General features: G+C 38.3%; 2 protein-coding genes across 2 annotated transcripts in view; both read left to right on the plus strand.

Annotated features, from left to right (window-relative positions):
• LOC5575903 (H2.0-like homeobox protein) overlaps positions 1 to 404 on the plus strand; it is a 34,314-nt gene extending 33,910 nt beyond the window's left edge. Inside the window, exon 3 of the mRNA XM_001662226.2 lies at positions 157 to 404. Coding sequence (XP_001662276.2) covers positions 157 to 315 — 159 coding nt within the window. The 3' untranslated portion in view covers positions 316 to 404. The remainder of the gene's footprint in view (positions 1 to 156) is intronic.
• Positions 405 to 416: 12 nt separating this feature from the next.
• The window catches only part of LOC5575902, a 56,483-nt gene continuing 33,584 nt past the window's right edge, over positions 417 to 23,315 (plus strand). The window contains exon 1 of the mRNA XM_021844144.1: positions 417 to 517. The gene's annotated coding sequence lies outside the window, so the exon portion shown is untranslated. The remainder of the gene's footprint in view (positions 518 to 23,315) is intronic.

Consider the following 23,315-nt stretch of genomic DNA (forward strand, 5'->3'; position numbering starts at 1 on the left):
TAGCTAGCCGGATCGGACTATGTGTTATTTCGCACTCAGCAAAGAAACCCACGGTGGCTTACCCACCTGCTCCGATGTAACCGATGTTATTTTGATCTATATAATGAAACAAATGGTGGAATTCCTAATTTTATTAATTTTATTTTATTCTTTTAGGTTAAGGTGTGGTTTCAAAATCGACGAATGAAGTGGAGGAAAACTGTTAAACCGATCAGTAAGCAGACATCTATAGAAGTTCCCAATGAAACAGAGTCACAAAGTTGCGGAGAGTCTTCCAATGAGATAGACAGTGATGACGACGTTATAATTGATTAGTGCACATGAAAGTATTCCATATTATATTTTGTATTTAAATGTTCATATTATTATAAGAAAATAATAACCTAGATCATTTTTTTCTTGAATGTGATAATCCACAGGAATTCATGGAACATAATGAGAACATCCTAGAACATCATCAAAAATTCTGAAATGTTGTCACTATGACCTAGGATAACCGATCGATTTACTGCATAAGGTACTGATTAATTTTTACGTAATGTTACTAATATGCTTAATGCCTTACTGTTTTTGTGCAGAAAAAGCTTGTAAAATTCAGCTTTTGTTTCTAAAATTACGAATATTAGTTAGTTGTTACTAAATACCGAGTATACCTCCCCAACAAACATTTTTTCCGAATAAGAGCTGAACCAATCACTTTTAAGCTTCTTTTACTGCTTCTTGGCATTAACGTCCTCACTGGGACAGAAGCCTGCTTCTCAGCTTAGTGTTCTTATGAGCACTTCCATAGTTATTAACTGAGAGCTTTCTTTACCAAAGTTGCCATTTTCACATTTGTATATCGTGTGGCAGGTACAATTACTCTATGCCCAGGGAAGTCAAGGAAATTTCTGTTTTTGGACCCAAGAAGCTCTCGTGGAACCTGGAGATCTGGAGTGGCCACATCTGTTTGTACCGAGGTTTTTCTTCTTTTATTGACATGTTCTCCCGAATTCATAAAGATCTCAATCGCACGGTATGTTTTGGACATGAAACGAAAATGTCCCTAAACTGGCCCTGGCGGAACCGGCTACGATGTTCTGGAACGGTCTACTTATTCAAATTATGTTGAAATGATGACAATTCGTCATTACTCATTACATCACTTTTTACATAAAAACTTCAGTGTTGTAACTGCAATAAATAAAAAAATAATCACATTTCCCGAATTTTTCACCCTCGAGACCCCAGTACAACCCGGAATATCTCCGGCATGGTTCCGAATTCAGCATTGTCCATTTATGACAAATGGCAGCTGTTTATGGATGGCTCAGTAATGCCCAATTTTGTTTGACGACAAGACTCAAAATTATTCCAGTATTACTGGTGCTGAGTTGCCACCCAAGAATTTCTGAAGCTTCACCCAGCACTTCGAAATTGGAATAGCTGCCTGAGGGCCAATGAAGTCATACAATGCTCCATTACGAGCTAAATCTTAAGCCAATTCATTCCCAGCCATGGAAGAATAGCAAGGACCCATACAAGGTTTACAGAGTTCACTGAATTCAGTTACTCAAATTGAGTTCGACGTGCGATAACAAGCTTAGACCCTGAGTTGGCCGAAGCAAGAGCTATAGAAGCAGCCTGACTATTTGACATATTCCATTACAAATAGCCAGACGTCCACTCGTCCCGCGAAGGGAGTTGTGAGGAACATTTACTATAAGCAAAGTGACAAGCAATTGTGAGATCACTCGTAGCAAGGACAATTGTGTCCCAATTCACCGGAAATGGAGACATCCAAATCACTAGGTTTTCCAATGGACGAAGATAATCCATGAAATTTGGTCACAACCGGTACCCAGTTTGTGGATATAAAAAAATGCAAAGTCTGCGAATTTACATTCATATGTTCATAGAGATGTAGCGATGATCAGATAATGATTCATCATCTGATACATGCCAATTCGTCAACTCGTGACTGACTCTGTTTGAGCAGAGCATTATGACTAACACTTCTTCTCTAGCAGATACCGTGAAGGTTGAGCGATTTCATATAATAAGTAATCCAAGATTACTTACTATAGGAACTAACTACTTAGGCATTCCATCAGACTGGAGCTTCTCAAATTGATATCTGAGCTGCTCCAGATGATGTGATGAGTATCAGCATCACTGCTCACAATCAGCAGAAGGCCTTTTCATAGGCAGTGAATGACAACTCGTTTGAAAACATCCATTGGGGATGGTTCATCATGTGGTAAATACACCACAAAACGAAAGACGTATTTCCTATTGAGGTCACCAACAGAAATATCAATTGTGACTGCACATACGTCACTGGTTGTTAACTCAGAAATGAGTGTAGCAACGTCAGCGCTATTTACGAGCACGTATGCACGAGGCCTGGCACGCGGGTTTGCCCTTTCATGTTTCTGAAAGTAGCAAAAACTGGGTCCACAAGGTTACCTAGATAAAAGTTCGCAAAAGTAAGGTTTTTGAACTAGCGCCATTTGAACTGTACCATTTGCATGAGTCTACAAAGATTGATCGTTGCTAATATTTTATGCTTAAGATTGGTCTAACTAAGCTATCCTAACCGTAGCCACTACCCAAACTAGGCAGGATTAAGCTTTTCACAATCTCAGAACGAAAAAGACCAGCAGGGAAAAAACCAGATCGGTATCACTGTGTAATACGTATAATGCGAAACCATAGAGGTGAAAATTTAAACTAAATTACAACGTATTAATAATCCCACCCTTATTCAGACTCAGGCTTGAGACTGAAGAAGGGCAGCCGATTATCTCGGAGAAACACAAGGTCACCTGCACCATTGCTCCGGGTAGCACAGGAAGGACTTGATACTGTGGAGGGCGCCCTGGTACTCCACAGGCTCCGTTTGCGGTTAGGTTTTATTTAGACCCCCCTAACCATTCATTCTTAGGCACGGTAAGCTTAAAGCCGCATGAATTAGGGGTCACCTTTTAGGTGGACTTTTACCACCGGAACAGGCAGTCCGTAGTGTTAATTCTTAGCCAATTGAAACAACCGCTACCGACACTACACGGCTATCTAGGCTGATCGGGAAAAGGAAGTTAACATTGATGATTAACTCCTGACGTACCCAAACAGCCCTCCGGCATGGTTCCGAATTCAGCATTGTCCATTTATGACAAATGGCAGCTGTTTGAAAATGCCTTGTCGGAGGTCGGTACCGTAATCCGGTGTAACATTGATCATTTTTTGGGATCTTTCTTAAATTTCTTATTTGAAAATGCAAATTTTGCAAGTTTTATATTTTTAAAACAAGTACTGGCACCTACCGCTCGTAACTATATACTGTATTTTGGTTTTCCAAAGATTTGAGTATGTTTAAATAAATGTTTTAAGTGACTTTTTGATATTGCTGATATGGGGTAACATTGATCACCCATGTAAACAACGTTCGGTAATATTGAAAATGTCATAACTTACTTAAATCATGGCTTCTGATGCCGAATATGAAGACGAAACTCTTACAAGTCATTTACTTTTTGAGTTATTTGAAAAACAAAAACACTTTGAATCGCGGAATACGCCTGAAAGTAGGCAATTTCCTAAGGAAATTCTGCATTTTTAATAGTAGTTCGCTAATGTTGATTAATTGAATGAACTTAGAAAAGATTTGACAACGGAATCGTTTTCGGAGATGCCAATTTTAGTAAGAATAGCATTTTCCTTGTTCATACCATATGCAGAACTCATGTGAGACATGAATCTTTGATAGTGTCATCAATAATGGTAAAAATCATTGATTCAAAAAGTTGACAAATCTACGCAAGAACTAAACGCAATTTTCGCTAAATCCTTAATTTTTATTAGCTCATGAATGTAAGAAAGTGAGGCACCATTCATGCTTTGAAAATGTTCCATCAATTAATGATGATTCGGACATTTTACGAGAAGGGTCATACCGATCAATGTTACCCCGCTGATCAAAGTTACCCCGGATTACGGTAACGTAAAATGTAAATGTAAATGTGCGAGTGTCTCCATAGAATTGCTCTGAATTTATCAATAATAACTAGCTTCTGATTCTACGACTCAGGTGAGGGAATTTGAGTGAATGAAAATAGGATCGATGTGAGAGTGATGCTGAAAAATCTCTATTTCGCAACTTGTTGCCTAATAGTAGTTTACGGAACATGATTTTTACAGCACGACTCGTAAATTTAAGATAATTACGACGAGTGCTGTAAAAATCGAGTTCTGCAACGAGTTACACTCCCGTGTATAAGTTTGGGTTCACCCCCTAAGAAACATACAAAAGTGTTCATTCCATATCTCTGGGATTACACGTCCAATATAAACTCTCTAAGCCGCGTTCGAAAGGCAAAAAGTTATTCTTACTTCGTATGTAGTTTTCCAAAAATATTTTTTGAATTTTGTATAGTAATTTTTTACTTAAAGTTGTGACATTTTTCAAAAAACACACTGAAAACACAAACCTAATTTCCTCAGCATTGGATCGACCAAAATTTTAAAACAAGGTTTCATTAGAATCGTTATCTTATATTCTTTGAACGGCGCTCATGAAATTTTTGCGGAAAAATCTGAAAAATATTCAAAATCAATGAAGCAGTCATTCAAGTCATCGTGCAAAAGTTTGGGTTCACCCCTCAGTATGATGCAAATCGTGCAAAAGTTTGGGTTCACCTGAGCCACACGCAAATCATTTGTGTCTATATCGCTGCCATTTTTCAACCGATTTTAATAATTCATAGCATTTTCAAACGCAAATAGTGGCGCGTACATGATTGGTTTGAGATTTCACAGATTTTCCGTGTTTTAAGCTCAGGTAAACCCAAACTTTTGCACGATACACCATACTGAGGGGTGAACCCAAACTTTTGCACGATGACTGTTTCATTGGTTTTGAATAGTTTTAAGTTTTTCCGGCAAAAATGTCGTGAACGCCCTTCAAAGAATATAAGATTACAATTCTAATGACACCTTGTTTTAAAATTTTGGTCGATCCAATGCTGAGGAAATTAGGTATGTTTTTTCAGTGTGTTTTTTTTTTGAAAATGTCACAACTTTAAGTAAAAGTTAGTATACAAAATTCAAAAAATGTTTTTGGAAAACTACATGCGAAGTAAGAATAACTCTTTGCCTTTCGAATGCGGCTTAGAGAGTTTCAATTGGACGTGTAATCCCAGAGATATGGACTGAACACTTTTGTATGTTTTTTAGGGGGTACGTTCAACATATGTTGTTATTTCGTAAAAGACCACTTGAGGGTATCAGAAATTATATTGGAATGCATTCAACATTATTTTACAATTTTTGAAATATTGTTGTGTAATGACTCAACTCAAAACAGTTGCGTAGAATTTCTGACTACTTTCTTCTACCTTCTACTTTGCATCACTACCTTCCCACTTTGGCTACCGATGTGGTGATGCATCGGTATTCGGCCTACAACGATGCCAGAATGTACCCGGAGTACCCAGGCTCTAGAAATTCGGTGGTTTCTATACTAAAATGGCGGGGTGGCCACTTTCTGCTAACTTCTTCCTCACACAACTCTTTGTCTGCTTTCAGCTGCTCTATCAAACTTATTTTTTTGAATTATGACTTTAGTTTAGTGCAGGCATTGCAGAATTCGCTCTCATTTGAGTATGAAGCACGATCAAAGCAAGCAAAGAAAAACATCCCATCTGTTGTTGTCCACGATCGTCATTGTATCGCAAGGTGTAACAAGTCTGATAAATGTAAGCAGCGAGCGAGAGCCCCAAAGAGAGAGCGATGATAAAATCAATTTTTCTCGCTTGTTTACCGTTGGGGGTAGGTGTTTTTCTTTACTGACACGATTAACAATCCACGAACTTCCAATAGCAATAGTGTCCCCCAGGCTTGGAGCATGTTTAGAGGGGTTTTATCATGCACTACTATCCCCCCAATCTGATCAAAGTTGTAGCAGTATACGATAAACAGTCTCTCATAATGTGCAGCATGTTATGATAGTTACAGAGAGCGATACGTGAGCGATTCTCTCAATTTTCTCAGGATTCAATCCCTGGTTTAGTGTATAGCTTCTTCAGTAGGCCTTCGCTTATTTTTCGAAAATGCGAAATGTTATAAGTTCGTCATTGTAAAGTGCTCGTTTTGGTAAGAAAAACATCATGTAAAAATTGAAAGTTCGCGCTTGGACGCTAAGTGGTGCCCCAACGACCCTAAATATATTAGGTGTAGATGATCCCCGTGCGCTAAACCGAGCACGCTGCTCTAGTGTACGAAAAGCCACTAGGAACACTTTGATAATCAGCATAGAAGTTTAAGTACAATAATATTGTATACTGTGGATATCTTCATAATACTGCACGCTGACATAAAATTCAGAACTACAAAGGGATCGTTCAAATATCACGTAACTCAACAGGGGTTCTTCCGTAGTGTTACTGTGCATACACAAATTTTAAATCTTTCATACAAAAGCTATTACATGGGAGGTGGAGGAAGTCTAAATTGCCAAATTTTGGGTTACGTAATATTTGAATCATCGCGAAGAAAATAAACTTCTGTGCTGATTATCAACGCGCGCAGGACAATTTGTTACTGGTGGCTTTTCGTACTCATGCTGCGTGCGCTAGAATAGCGAGCTCGATTTTGCGCACGGGGTCATCTACGCCTAATATCTTCAGGGCCGTTGGGGGGCCACTTAGCATCTACGTACGGATTTCAAATTTTTACCTGATTTTTTTTCTTACCAAAACGAGCACTTTACAATGACATTAGCGTAGCTAGGATTTTTTCTGGAGGGGGGCTAATGGGGCCTAACATAAACTTGTTTGACAGAAGTAAAGTCGGTAGCAATAATCACTATTTTCACAAATTCAGTAGTTTTAACAGATTTTATTATTTGTTATTTTGTCTCATTTCGCGACACATCAGTGATATTTGTAAATTTCAAAATTTCGCTACGAAAAATATTCATTCTTTTTGTAATCCAGTCAAAAATCCTTGAAGAGTTCTACCAAAAATTCTCACAAGAAATGTCCTTTGTAATTCTTTTATGAACTTTTCAGGTGCTTTGAAGAGATTTCTGATTCCTCTGAGAAATTCTACGGGAATTTCTTTATAAATTATTTTTGTACTTTTCAGTGCTTTTTCCAAGAAATCCTTTACGAGTTTTTACTGAGTTCGTCCTGGGATTTCCACGGACTTTCTGATCTCACAAAAAAAAAAATTGGAAAAACCCCTATTGAATTGCTTAAAAAATCGGCTCCATCCCATTACCCCGAACGCCATTACCCCGAACGCCACTACCCCGAACGCCACTACCCCGAACGCCACTACCCCGAATGGGTCACTACCCCGAAAGCCATTACCCCGAACGCCACTACCCCGAATGAGCCATTACCCCGAATAGTACGAGATACAATGTCGTACCATGTTTTGCGTGCAAAAATGATGACCATACTGTTATAGAGGATTGACCATTGACGTATGCGTCTCTAATGAAAACTGGTAATCAATGGTGTGTAAAATTCGTCGGTAAAATGTTCATCATATATTTTCCCTTTTTTCATATATCAGCTATTCATTTGAAATATCTTGTAGACCACTCTCTTCTTCTTGTTCATTCTGGGACAGTGCCTGTTGCTCAGCTCAGTTTGCATTTCCGCAGCTCAAGGGTTCATTCACATATTTCATAGCGCAAAAAATTGCTATTTTGACACCCATCCACCCCCTCGTAACCATTTTGTACGGAAATTCTACAAAATTTTCTATGAGGTGTAACATTTCGATGGCAACCACCCACATCCACCTTCAGGGTTATGAAATTTGTGAATAGGCTTTCAACAAAACAAGCCTTTCATTGACTGAGCGCTTTCCTTGTCAATTTACCATTTTTGTATATGTGCCTCTAAGCCTAGCAATGTCAAGGAACTTGTCAGTGCAATAATTCCACCATCGGAGGAATTCGAACCCATACCCTCAAAATGGAATAGCTGCGTGCTCGCCGGTATTTGGACTTCATGGTGGTGTTAATATTCCAATTTTGTTTCAACAAAGATTTTTCTTTGTTATGAATACAGGTTGTGTGACAGCAACACATTGTTACAGTGATTATTCACGTCATAGCTGCAAGCATCTCACCAAAAATTTGCCCTTCTTTCTTAAATAGGCTGTTCTTCTAAATTTTCGTTGGATAAGATAGGCACTAACATTTCCATATGGAACAGTTAATTCTTTTCAAAGCAGGATATCTTCAATGCATTCATTGAAGTTAATCTTGTTAATTATAATCAAGAATTTTCTCATTATTTTAACTTCTGCATTAAAATAGTCACCACTTTTCTGCCATCATCATTTATTCACTGTATTGAATCGAGCACAACTATTTTTGTGATTATCTTATTGAAATTCTGCTGAATGATCCCACAAACTAACGAAAGTATTACTGTTATGGTGATCAGAGGCCGCGGTTTTTCTAACATGTACAAGTATATTTGTGTTTCTGTGCCACCGCGGAAATATTTGGTTGGTCTTTAAAAGGGATACATAATACAACACTTGCAGTGATAATATCAGGGTAACCTTCTATTACCACCGTTTATGAAACAAAATCTTCTAGAAGATCTCAATGCTTGTAGCCGACATCTAAAAAAAAAAGAAATGGGTAGCAGTGTCCAAAACGAAACTTTACTACATCCTTATTTTGTGCATATTATAGCTATCCTTTTCATAATAAATTCACCCTTCTTTTTGAAATAGGCTGATCTTCAGAGCATTGTAATATAGCTGTGTTAATCTTATCAAAATTAGAGGACAAACCCAAACGAAAATTAGTATGTAAAAGTTGTTTTATGAAAATCTATCTCTTTTTTTATCTCCTAATATTTGAAAAATTCATTGTTAAGCCAAACTTATTTAATACTCATAAGGAATCGTACCATTTTCTTCCCACCTTCTAATTAGAATTAGTCTCAACATGTTATGGATTCGGGGTAATGGCGTTCTGGGTAGTGACCCATTCGGGGTAGTGGCGTTCGAGGTAATGACCCATTCGGGGTAATGGCTTTCGGGGTAATGGCGTTCGGGGTAATGGCATTCGGGGTAGTGGCGTTCGGGGTAGTGTCATAGAATCCTTATTACATATAAATTCCAATTGTTAGTTTAAAATATCCTCCAGGTTTTCATCAGTAATTTGTTCAGAATTTTCAAGAATAGTACAATAAATTTTAGGAGTCTCATCAAAAATTCATTCCACGAATTCTCGAAGAATTATTCAAACAGACTCAAGTCAGAAAAGTTAACAAACTTACTTTGTCAATCCTACGTGTTTCGCAGACGAAATTCTACACGTTCCACTCTAAACCAACTCGATTTTTCACTTTTGGAACGTTTAATTTTCGGATTTACAAAACGACGAAAGTAAGATTCTCCACGTTCTCAACCTAACCGCTACTTTCGCCGCTCCGTTGTATGGGAGACAAAGTGACTTAACCACGAATCAAAACAAAGCACTACTTGAGTCGATTTTGCACTGGTACAAAAACGTCGTAAGTAACTGATTGAAACGGCTTATCATTTTGTCATACAATTTATGTGGGAAGTGATAGGAACTACTTTGAGTTTTAACGCGAGTTGATTGCATGCAAAATTTAAGAGATGTACACGGTAAAAAAATGTTAAAAAGAGGATTAATTTTAAAACAGTTTTAGAAGAAAGGTTGTGATTCTTCTGAATTAACTTTCTCAAAACCGTATGAAAGTTACTTACGTCGATTTGAAAAAGTAATCGAGAATTCTTCAGAGAATTTGCCAACAGTTTTTCCAACTTTGCTTTTAAAGTTCTTCACGCAGAGAAGAAGTCAAATAAATTCTGAATCATTTCAACAATATTTCTGCATTATTTTCCAGCTTATAATTGCTTATTATTATTTTAATAACTACTAGTAATTTGGTTCAACAATATTTCTTGTTGAATTTGACAGCTGGGGTCAATGTGGCTCAACAAAATAAATTATTGATTTAAAAATTTATTTCTTTGAAACAACAAATTTGCGTATTAAAATGAAAAAAAAATGCGTTTTTGAAACAATGTTCTGTACTTTTTTGATTAAATAATATTTTTATTCGAAATAATAAATCCTTTTTATTGTTTTCAGCCCTCTCACACTTCATTTCCCTTTATTTTGAAATGAATAAAAACAATTAAATGTAGCTTTAAAAATCAAAATATATTTACATTTTCATGTGCTACCTTTCACTAGGATAATGCAGATTAATAATTTGTGATTGAATTAGTTCTGCATCGCAACCGATGGGGTTGGACTCATCAGATCAGTTTCCTTCCGCTGAGTTAGGTTCAGCGGTTTGAGTAGGAGTGACTTGCAATTTTGTAAAATAGCCTAATTTATTGAAAATTTAAGAAACTAAGAGTCATAACTTACCTAGCAAGGCTTCGGTCATTTAAACCGTTTTAAGCCGTTTTAGTCATCGTAAGTCGTTTTCAGCCATTTTAAGCAGTTTTTAGCCGTTTTAGCCATTGTAAGTCGTTTTTAGAAAAGCACAAGTGTCAACGTTGAGTAACATGACCGAGAAACAAATCGATTGAGAGTTATCTTCATTGGGCCATGAAAAACTTCGACAAAAAAAAAACACAGCTTGGCGATTGGCGAACGATTACGACCTATGACAGATATGCAGTGTCAAACACGATGAAGCAAATCAGACATTTCGGCAATGGTTATTAATCCTAAGGAAATGAAAAATAAATGTCCATGGCAGTCTTCAGTTGGAGATTCAACTCAAATTGACATACAAAATAACTGTTATCAATCTAGAAATTAAGTCAACTTCTTCTTTTTCTTCTTGGCATTACGTCCCCACTGGGACAGAGCCGGCTTCTCAGCAGTGTTCTTATGAGCACTTTCACAATTATTAACTGAAAGCTTTCTTTACCAGAGTTGCCATTTTTGCATTCGTATATCGTGTGGCAAGTACGATGATACTGTATGCCCAGGGAAGTCAAGGAAATTTCCATTACGAAAAGATCCTGGACCAACCGGGAATCGAACCCAGACACCTTCAGCATGGCTTTGCTTTGTAGCCGCGGACTCTAACTGTTGCATATGAGATTGTTAATTTTCATGTAACGTTTTATTTCAGTGCATTTCAATTTGATCTAGATCACGGATCTAGATGTAAGAAGTTTTTTTTCCCTCAGTTTTGCACCATGATTGGTCCGTATCAAATGCACATTATTTGTTCATGTTAAAATAAAGTAATTAACGGTTCGAAGTAAATCGCGTCGTTTCCATTATATCCGGGAAATTCCCACATACACGACAATTTGGTGTCAGAAGTGGGATCCTGGATTCGCGTCGCGGTAGTTCTCTAAAACCGCGAACTTCTTCCCGAGATACAAAATGGCGAATGTAAACGCTGAACTGCTAGGCCAGCTCTCCGCCATGATTGCAGAGGCGCTCCAGGCATCGATTGGTAATGCCATTCAACAAGTTAACGCTGGAGCCCAAAATCAAGCGAATGACGCTGCCGCTCCCACACCGAAAATTCCCACTTTCTCAATGTCAGAGTACCGGCCATCTGACGGATCATCCGTTGCCGACTATTTCAGTCGGTTCAAGTGGGCCTTGGAACTGAGTCAAATTCCTCAGGTTCAGTATGCCAATTATGCGAGAGTCCATATGGGAGTGGAGCTGAACAATGCTCTGAAATTCTTGGTAAGCCCACAGGATCCAGCTACTATTGATTTCGAAGTGCTGCAAACTACGCTGGTCAATCATTTCGACCGGAAGAAGAACAAATACGTGGAAAGTATTAAGTTCCGGCAGATCGTCCAGCAAACCGGTGAATCAGTGGCTCAATTTGTTCTCCGGCTGAGGCAAGGAGCTGCGGATTGTGAGTATGAAGATTTTTTGGACCGGATGTTGATCGAACAACTCCTCCACGGTCTGGAAGCTCGTGAGATGTGCGACGAGATCATAGCAAAGAAGCCAGCTACTTTCAAGGAAGCTTACGAGATAGCATACACGCTGGAAGCAACCCGCAACACGGCGCGGGAAGTGAATACTGGTGCGACGTCTTCGGCGCCAGAGGAAACCAACAGACTTGGGTACGAAAGCTTGAGGACGAGAAGGAAGTCGACGTTCAACCATCCGAAGAATGTCCATGGAGAACAGCGAACCAACATCCAGCCCGACAACGAAGTAGGGTCCTGTAAAGGCTGCGGTGGACAACACTTACGCAGTCAGTGCCGTTTTCGCGACGTCAGATGTCATAACTGCAACATCAAGGGGCATATTGCGAAAGTGTGCCGTTCAAGAAAGCTATCCGCTCGGGACTCATCAGCTGATCAGGTGGAGTCACAAGAGTCGCCCTCACCGGAAATCGACATCGTGCAGTCACTGAGTCAAGTCCACGACATAACATCCACCGGAAAGAAAATGATCGACGTCAAAATCGACGGTCGTTCCCTGCGCATGGAACTCGATACCGGTGCTCCCTGCGGCATAATCGCCGAATCCAAATTAAGGTTGATCAAGCCGAACTTCGCACTACAGAAAACCGACAGGCGGTTTTCGAGCTACACCTGGCACCCCATCGAATGCTTAGGGCGTATCCCGGTTAATGTTACCATCGGAGCCACAAATCGTCGGTTGAACTTGTATGTAGTAGCCGGCGAGTCAGATTCACTCTTCGGACGCGAGTGGATTTCCCAATTCGTTGAGCAAATCAATCTCAATCGATTGTTTGCAACAGAGGTGCCGGTCAATACAATTACCAGTCCTGAAATTACAGCGGATCAAGCTACTCGTCTTTCGGCGCTGCTAGGTGGCTTTGAAGAAATGTTCAGCGAAGTCCCAGGGAAGTTGGTAGGTCCTCCAGCTAAGGTGCACCTTAAACCCGATGCATGCCCGGTATTTGTCAAGGCTCGTGATGTACCACATGCACTACGCGAGCGATACGCAGCTGAAATAGACAAGAAACTGGCGTCTGGTTTTTTCGAGAAGGTGGAGTATTCTGAGTGGTCATCCCCCACCCACATAGTAGTGAAGAAAAACGGAGACTTGCGGATCACCGGGAACTACAAACCAACCGTCAACCCAAGAATGATAGTAGATGAACACCCCATACCAAAAATTGAGTCCATATTCAACAAGATGAAAGGCGCAACGATGTTTTGTCATCTGGACGTGACAGACGCCTATACCCATCTTCCAATCGATGAAGAATTCAGCCATGTATTGACCCTCAACACAGCTACACACGGGCTCATCCGTCCCACTCGAGCCGTTTACGGAGCAGCAAACATCCCCGCAATTTGGCAACGCCGTATGGAATCAGTTCTCCAAGGAATGGATGACGTCGTCGTTAGTTTCTATGACGACATAATTGTATTCGCCAAGGACTTCGACAGCCTTCTACAAGCGCTATCGGTTACACTAGATAGGTTGAGGCTGAACGGACTTCGTCTGAACCGAACTAAATGCGTTTTTGCAACGTCATCGCTCGATTGTTTGGGCCATAAGATCGATCGCCACGGATTACACAAATCGGACAAGCACGTTGAAGCCATCCGGGATGCGCCGCGACCTACAACACCAGAAGAATTGCAACTATTCCTAGGTAAGGCAACTTATTACAGCGCATTCATTCCAAATCTATCTGAAAGAGCAAGGAGCCTACGCGACATGCTTCTTTCCGACTCGTTTCAATGGACCCCCGAGGCCGACAAGGCCTACCGGGACTTGAAAGCAGTTTTAACATCACCCCAAGTGTTAATGCAGTATGACCCTACACTACCATTGGTGCTCGCCACTGATGCAAGCAAGACGGGTTTGGGTGCCGTGCTCTCACACCGCTTGAGCAACGGGTTAGAGCGACCAATTGCTTTTGCTAGCACCACCATGTCTAGTGCGGAACAACGCTATCCCCAAATAGACAAGGAAGCTCTAGCTATAGTGTGGGCGGTTAAGAAATTTTTCCACTACCTGTACGCCAGAAAGTTCACTCTGGTAACGGATCACAAGCCGCTCTCACAGATTCTGCATCCCGATAAATCGCTTCCAACGTTGTGCATCAGTCGCATGGCGAATTACGCGGATTACCTAGCACATTTTGACTTCAACATCGTGTATAAGCCAACAAAGCAGCACACGAATGCCGATTATTGCTCTCGTATACCAAGCAAAACTACATCATCGGGGATAAATATGCTGGGTATGCAAGAAGGAGGAACCATTGAGGACGAATTCGATGGATTTGTTCTACACCAAATTCAGCAACTGCCTGTGCGAGCAGAACATATTGCACGAGAAACGCGTAAGGATGACCATCTAGGGAAAATCGTGCAAACGCTGGAAACGGGTCGTGACCTCTCCCAGTGTGGCTACAAGTCTCCGGAAAACAAGTACACCCTAGCTGCAAATTGCCTGCACTTCGAGCACAGAGTAGTCATCCCACCATCGCTAAGACAATCGATATTGACCGACCTACATGTTGCTCATCTGGGAGTCGTGAAAATGAAAAGCCTTGCCAGGTCCTTCGTTTACTGGCCAGGAATCGATTCTGACATCGAAGTAGCTGCTCGTTCTTGTTGTGACTGTGCTCGAGAATCCCCTGCACCACCTAAATTCAACCGACATCATTGGGAGTATCCAAAAGGCCCGTGGGAGCGCATTCATGTCGATTATGCGGGCCCGGTAGCGGATATGATGCTCCTTATTATCGTGGATGCCTACAGTAAGTGGGTCGAAGTTAAAGTCACTTCTTCGTCAACTACCCCTGCAACGATCGCCATCCTCGATGAACTTTTCTCGACTTACGGAGCACCCACGACACTAGTGTCGGACAACGGTCCGCAGTTTACCGCTGCGGAGTTCAAGCACTTTCTTCAGATGAGTGGAGTTAAATATCACAAGCTGTCTGCACCCTATCATCCGGCCACTAACGGTCAGGCTGAGCGATACGTCCAAACCGTGAAACAGGCCCTGAAATCCATGGGAACAACCAGAAGCACACTAAAAACGAACATCAACGAGTTTCTTCGCCAGTACCGAAAAGCGACCCATTCGGAAACAGCTGAGTCTCCTGCAAAACTATTCCTGGGGCGCAACATCCGAACACGCTTGGATTTGGTCCGACCACTAGATGCAGGCACGAGAATCACGGAGAAGCAACAATCCAACTTTAGCCCGACGTTCCGAAGCTTCATTCAAGGACAGAAGGCATATTTTCTATCAGGAAATGCAAGGTTGAGCAAGTGGATTCCTGGAACTATTGCTGAACAACTGGGAGATTTGCACTACAGAATCGATTATCATGGAAAACTCGTAAAACGACACGTAGACCAAATTCAACGTTTCCATGACAGCGACCAAAACAACGAGCCACCCACTTCACCCACTTCGCCTACTCAACAACAGGAATCAAAGTCATCCGAATATAAAGGTGTGGTGCAGCGACGAGTGCGTTACTATGGTGAAGTTATGACGTCATCAAACCGGTCACCCTCAACAGCTAGTGATGGTTCTGCAGTTATGTTAGGATCTCCGGATGCACGTTTTTCAACTCCGTGTGGCACTCCGGAACTGCAGACAAGACACATCGATCCTCCTATGCTGCGCCGTTCGGAAAGACAGCGCCGCCCGCCTTTGAAGTTCTCTCCATAGGGAGGAAGAAATGTTGCATATGAGATTGTTAATTTTCATGTAACGTTTTATTTCAGTGCATTTCAATTTGATCTAGATCACGGATCTAGATGTAAGAAGTTTTTTTCCCTCAGTTTTGCACCATGATTGGTCCGTATCAAATGCACATTATTTGTTCATGTTAAAATAAAGTAATTAACGGTTCGAAGTAAATCGCGTCGTTTCCATTATATCCGGGAAATTCCCACATACACGACACTAACCACTCGGCTAAGGAAGGCCCACTTATCATTTCATTTTTATTAAAGACAAGGAGAGATGTAGTAGGCTGGGACATAGGAGCCTCTAGGTTGCTAGTACAGGTCGGACTCGATTATCCGGAGACTCGATTATCCGGGGACTCGATTATCCGGGATTCGATTATCCGGAATTTTAGACTCGATTATCCGGAATTTGTTTTTGATGTTCTTGTTTTTCAATTTTTATGCATAAATCTGATATAATTTGGTATTGCAATATACAATATGAATGGTTTTGCAGTTTTGAACGTATTTAAGATAAGGGGGTTTGAAAAAGTGATTTTTTGTGTATGCTGGTCAAAATTTTATTTTTTCTTGTAAAGACCCCTACTGTTCCTAGAAATAATTTTTGGCTACACCACCGCATTATATAAATAAAACAATAAAAAAGATAACATTTAAGTTCTTTTATCGAATATTTCTATTAATTTCTGAGTGATTCGATTATCCGGAGGATTCGATTATCCGGAGTGAAAAAAAAATCGATACTCCGGATAATCGAGTCCGACCTGTATAATAAATGTCATTATTGTTCGGAACAGCATAAAAGTAAGACTTGTTTTGGCGTCTCTACAACAGAGAAAACTGCATGACATATACGGACACTACCTGCACTGTATTTTCACAAAATTACGACTCAAATTTAAACGAAATTTCAAAAACACTCCACACTGAACTACGAACACTTACATATATTTGATAAATGGTGTAGTAAAAGCTTACTTCAATTAAACGTCAAATAATATAATCTAATCACATATAGCAGAAAACATAATACACCACAGATTACTGTCTTTTTAGAAAATCAAGATGTTCAAAGGTGCGATAAGATAAGAGATTTAGGTGTTATATTAGATTCTAAACTTACATTTACTGCCCATTATAATACTATTGTCGATTCTATACCATTACCCGGAATACCATTATCCGGAATGCAATTTACCGGAATACCACTTACCGGAATGTACCATTACCCGGAAAATCCATTTACCAGAATGTACCATTTACCGGAATGCACCATTACCCGGAAAGCCAAATTTTCCATTTTCGACGACCTTTTTCAGTACATTTGTGTACAATATTTATTTTCTTTCATTGATGTTCAGCACAAATTATGTCACGCTAACCATCTTGCCTCGGTCTCCAAAAACACTTTTTCAAAATACATCTTCAAACAGCTATGGACTAAATATGTTTTTCTTTATGCCGGCGCTACAACTCAACTGTTGTAACAGTTAATAACTGAGAGCCTATGTCAATCGACCACTTTTACATTCGTTCATAGTTTGACAAGTATGTCAACTTTGCCAACCAGAAATAATTTTGAACCGGCGGTATTCAATACTACCAATCTCAGCTTGATCTTTCTGAATAGTTTCACTTTACCGCAACGAACATTACGATACCAAAATTTTATTGCACATGTCATTTATTTGCGATTTTATTAGAAAAAAATCGCCGGATATGGTGCAGAGCTACTTGGGCACATCCATGATTCACTTGGGCATGGGAGGAAGGTTTTTCTCGATCGAATTATTTGAAATTTTGCAAAAAAAGGCACTACAAGACGACGAACATTGTAGCCAAATATGAATTAAGCAGCTTTCGAAAAATCCCACTGCCGAAGTGAATCAAAAGTGTCAAGAATAGGATCCGGCTCCCTTTAGATCGAAAAACTATGTCTTCAAATTTAGGCTATAAAACTAAACATTACAGGCAAGGTTAAAAATAATGAAAAGAATTTTTTGTGTTATATATATATATATATATATATATATATATATATATATATATATATATATATATATATATATATATATATATATATATATATATATATATATATATATATATATATATATATATATATATATATAATATATATATATATATATATATATATATATATATATATATATATATATATATATATAAATCGAAAAAATCGTCTATCAATTAGAGTAGGGTGCATTGGAGTAAATGGAACATCTCAGCATTTGAAAATTTATGGATTTATGATAGTTTTCTTATCTTCTTCTGTTTTAGAATCCAATTTAAATATTGTAGCAAAAAATTAAACAAAAACTGTGCAGTACAGTGCAATTCTCATTTAAGCTTTCTTTAAAGCTCCCCCAAATCAATACGATTTCGTTGTTGAGTCGTTGCAAGCACTCTTATATGGAACCATCTAGACTGACATCACGAAAATCGCTGCAAAATTGCGTCGCTGTGGGATAGACACGCTCATCAAACTGTGCATGCAGCTCATATCGCTGTAGCCGTAAAAAACGCCTTGATTTAGGGGAGTCTTTAGGTTTGAGGAAATCTAAAAAATCAAGACGGAACTAAGAGTGCCTTGGTGATCGAGAGTAGGGACACTTTACGCCATTGAGACGTCTATCTCTGGATTCCGAAATATTGAACCTCAATAGATCTACTTTTCCTTTGAATTTCCTTGATTGTGCTATTTTTCTACGAATGCCATAACTCTGAATGTCTGTCTCCCGAATCCAGGATAATATACTAGAAAAAATAGTAAGCAATCATAAGAAGAAGATTTTTGGTCATTTTCGACTAAACACATTTTGCCAAAAATGCCGAGATCGGTGGAACTCGAAAGAACCGCCAACCAAATAAAGAAGGGTGAATATCAGATGCCCCGAAATGGGTAATTCTAGAAAAAGGGATATACGGAGAATTTGCATTCGGTTGATTGACGTTTACAGAAACGACATTCGGTGAATTGACACTCGTCGAAAAGTAGCACAACCAATCGTGTTAAAAATTCTTACCATTGCTTATTTATTAACATTTGGACACTTGGAAAACCGACGGTCGAATGTCGAAAGTTAAGTAACATTGTTGTAGCCAAATTCAGCCAGTTCGGCCAAGACAAGCTGAAGGAACAGCTTATGTTTAAAAGAAGGGTGAATCATCGATGAAATGCAAATATATGAAGATGGTGCATATTGACATGATCAAGTACGAAGATATCTCAGTCTCCTCTTTGATGCTTACGTTTTTTGAAGGAAGAACATCCTCCGTTCATTATCGTTGGTGATCATTTAAAATATTTCAAGTCAAAATACTGACCTGAAGTACCGTGAATCGGTTAAAAGGACGTTAATGAAAAAGGCGAGAAATAGAGAAATAATTTTCCGGTAAATGGTCCTTCCGGGTAATGGTTTTCCGGTAAATGGTTCATTCCGGTAAATGGTTTTCCGGGTAATGGTCTTCCGGTAAATTGCATTCCGGGTAATGGTTTTCCGGGTAATGTCGGAGAACCACTATTGTCCATAAAGCGAGCTTAATGAAACGTTTTAGTATCAATTTTCGATATCCATATACGATTAAAACCTTGTACATTGCAATTTTGTAGTATTGTGTGGTTACGAAAATACATGAGGATAAAATCGAATCAGTACAAAAGCAATTTCTCTTATATGCCTTACGCAAATTAGGCTGGACAATAGGGTGCGGCTTATTTTTCAAAAGTTCTCAAAACCAAAAATTCGTGTGCTCTACTGAATTCAAATCACATTAAAAGAGAAACCTCAAAATCTGAGCCAAAAATATTAACATTTAGAGGTGGCGCAAGCGTCTTGAAGGTGAATTTTTAAGTTATAAAAAATAACCTTCAGTGAAGTAAACATAACTTTGTTAGTTTCCAAGCGATTTTTAAACTTTTAGCATCAATACCTTCCGATTCTATACCATTACCCGGAATAACATTACCCGGAATGCAATTTACCGGAAGACCATTTACCGGAATGTACCATTACCCGGAAAACCCGTTTACCGGAATGTAACATGTACCGGAATGCACCGTTACCCGGAAAACCAAATCTTCGATTTTCGACGAACTTTCATTGATGCGCAGCACGGTTTCCATAAACACTATTTCAAAAGACATCTCCAAACAGCTATGGACCAAATATGTTGTTCTTCTTGCCGGCGTTACGAGTCAACTGGGACAAAACCTGCTTCTCAGCTGCTCTAGGCGCATTTCTACTGTTAATAGCTGAGAGCCTATGTCAACCGACCATTTTTGCATTCGTTCATAGTTTGACAAGTATGTAAGTACTCTAGCTCTGAAACGTTGTCAATTCTGTCATCCAGAAATAATTTTGAACCGGCGGTATTCCATTCTACCAACCTCAGCTTGATCTTGCTGAATAACTTCACTTTGCCGCAACGTAAGCCTTAAACTATGAATGAATATCACGATACAAAAATTTGGCTGAACATGTCATTTTATTGGCGACCTCATTAGAAAAGAATCGCCTGATATAGAACGGAAAACTATGTCTTCAAATTTAGGCCAAAAAACTAAATATTACAGGCAAGGATAGAAATAATGAAAAGAATTATTAATTTTCTTTTATGTGCAAGACCACTTGGAAGGTACCATCATTATAAATCAAAATCGAAAAAAAGCCTAACAAATAAGGTAGGTTGCATTTGAGTAAATGGAATATCTCAGCATTTAAAAATGCTTAGAGTTATGATGGTTTTCTTATTCCTTTACGTAAAAACAGATCAGAATCCAATTTTGATATTGTATCAAAATATAAAAAAACACTTATTTTGCGAGGGAAGCAGCATACAACAGTTCAATTCATGTCTGCTTTATGGCTTGGGGAAAGCTAAAAAAATCAACACGAAAACTAAGAGTGCCTTGGTGATTGAGTGTAGGGACACTCTTGGCCATAGTAAAGTCCATCTTAGGAACCTCAATAGATCTACTTTTCCTTTGAATTTGATTGATTGTGCTATTTTTCTCCGAATGTCATAACTCTGAATGTCTGTACCCCGAATTCAATGCCAGTGTAATAAACAAGAAAGAACAAAAAGCAATCAAAATAATAAGATTATTTGGTCATTTTTGACTAAGCACATTTTGCCAAAAATGCCGAGATCGGTGGAACTCGAAAGAACCGCCTACCAAACAAAGAAGGGTGAATATCAGATGATCCGAAATGGGTCATTCTAGAAAAAGGAATATACCGGGGATATACAATCGGTTGATTGACGTTTGCGGAAACGACATTCGGCAATATTAAAAATTCTAATCATTGCTTATTTATTAACATTTGGACACTTGGAGAATCGACGGTCGAATATTAAACGTAAAGTTACATAGTTGTAGCCAAATTAAGCCAGTTCAGCTAAGACAAGCTGAAAATATAAGTTGAAAGAACAGCCTATGTTTAAAAGAAGGGTGAATCATTTATTAAATGCAAATATATGAAGATGGTGCATATTGACATGATCAAGTATAAAGGTATCTTAGACTCCTCTCTGGTGCTTATGTATTTTGAACTAAGAACCTTATCCTTGGTGGTCATTTTAAATATTTTAAGTCCACATACTGACATGAATGACCATAAAACGGTTTAAAGGACGTAATGAAAAAAGTCGAGGAATGGAGATATATTTTTTCCGGTAAATGTTCCTTCCGGGTAATGGGTTTCCGGTAAATGGTTCATTCCGGTAAATGGTTTTCCGGGTAATGGTCTTCCGGTAAATTGCATTCCGGGTAATGGTTTTCCGGGTAATGTCGGAGAACCTACCTTCCAAATTAAATTTACAAAAACTTTATTGAACTTCAAATTTGTCTAAAATCAAAACAAGTTTAAGTTAAAAGTAATTTATTCCAAATTTTTCCTCATTTTACTTAAAAATTTAAACTTTGTTTGACCATAACTTCATGATTACTCATACGATTCCAAATCTTTTTACATGTTTTTGAAGCTATTTCAATTGTTTTCAAACCTTTCATACAACACATTTCTCCTAAAAAATGTCTTGATCAAGTTATTCAGCAAAAACTGCACAAAAACATGATTTTTCAACGAAAAATGCCAGTTTTTTCAAATTTTTGTCAATTAAATATTATCTCTAAAGCTGAAACTGGTTTTCCTCATTTATTAAACTTTTGGGAAGAGCTTTGCAACAATTTTTAAATAATTTTGAAAGAAAAATATGTTTGCACATGTTGAAAAATATATGCTCTATTCAACTTGTAGTAAAGGCAAGATGCTTTATTGATTTAAGTTTTATTGAAAAAAATCAATTTCCGGCGAAAAAACTTAAATAATAAGAAGAAGTTTGATTTTTGCATTAAAAAATCATGTTTTTGGATAGTTTTTGGTGAAAAACTTAGTCAAAACCATTTTTTAGAAAAATGTGCTGTATGAGCAGTTTGAAAACAACTAAATTTCCTTCTTAAACATGTAAAAAGATTCGGAATCGATTGAGTATTCAAGAAGTTATGGTCCAACTAAGTTGAAATTTTTAGTAAAATGAGAAAAAAAATTGTATAAAAGTATTTTAAACTAAGACTAGTTTTGATTTTAGACAAATTTGATGTTCTACAAAGTTTTCATAAATTTAATTCTGAAGATAATGATGCTAAAAGTTTTGAAATTGGTTGGAAAATAACAAAGTTATGTTTACTTCACTGAAGATCATTTTTTATAACTTGAAAATTCACCTTCAAGACCCCTGCGCCACCTCTAAATGTTAATATTTTTGGCTCAGATTTTGAGGTTTCTCTTTTAATGTGATTTGAATTCAGTAGAGCACACGAATTTTTAGTTTTGAGAACTTTTGAAAAATAAGCCGCACCCTACTGGACAACGTTTCTACTGCTATCATATGAGGCTCGATGTATGCTTATTGCATCAGGCGAAATCTCGAGAAATCCTGATTTGAAGTTTTTGACTTAAAATTTCAATATAATTTATATACAAATTACACAATAGCGCCGGGAAAACCTGAAAAATATCGCTCAAAAAGACGGCAAAGCTGTTCTTAACTAGTATATAATTGTTCTAGATGTTATATTTATAAATATTTTCAACTATCTTAACTAACCAGAGTGGTTTGAGTATGTTTTTATATGACTTAAACCAGTAAATTTAGTTAAATCGTATGAAATCTAAAAAACTTAATTTCAATATAATGTTGATGTTATGTTCGATAAAACTTAAACTTTCAATGGTTAATATTATTTATTCAAAGCCTATTTTTCAACTTTCACACTAAGTGACCAGCCCACTGAAGTCTGCCGTATTTATTTTACTTTATAATATCAGCCTCTTTATACATAGTATACATCTTGATGTATACGTCTATTTTTCCACCGAGTATTGTCCTCAGTATGTACTTTACGTTACAATTAACGTATTCTGTATTCTTAGCCACAACAGGATTTTGACTACTCGTAGAGCATCATTCCCACATGTCAAAAGTATTCCAAGATTAACATAGTTTTCAACAACTTCACACAAATCCCCAATAAGTACTACCAAAGTTTCAACATCACTGGGGGTCCTAGTTCTTGTCTTACTTTGCTTGTTACCATG

Source organism: Aedes aegypti, chromosome 2 (genome assembly GCF_002204515.2).
Source record: "Aedes aegypti strain LVP_AGWG chromosome 2, AaegL5.0 Primary Assembly, whole genome shotgun sequence".
In the NCBI taxonomy this organism is placed as follows: domain Eukaryota; kingdom Metazoa; phylum Arthropoda; class Insecta; order Diptera; family Culicidae; genus Aedes; species Aedes aegypti.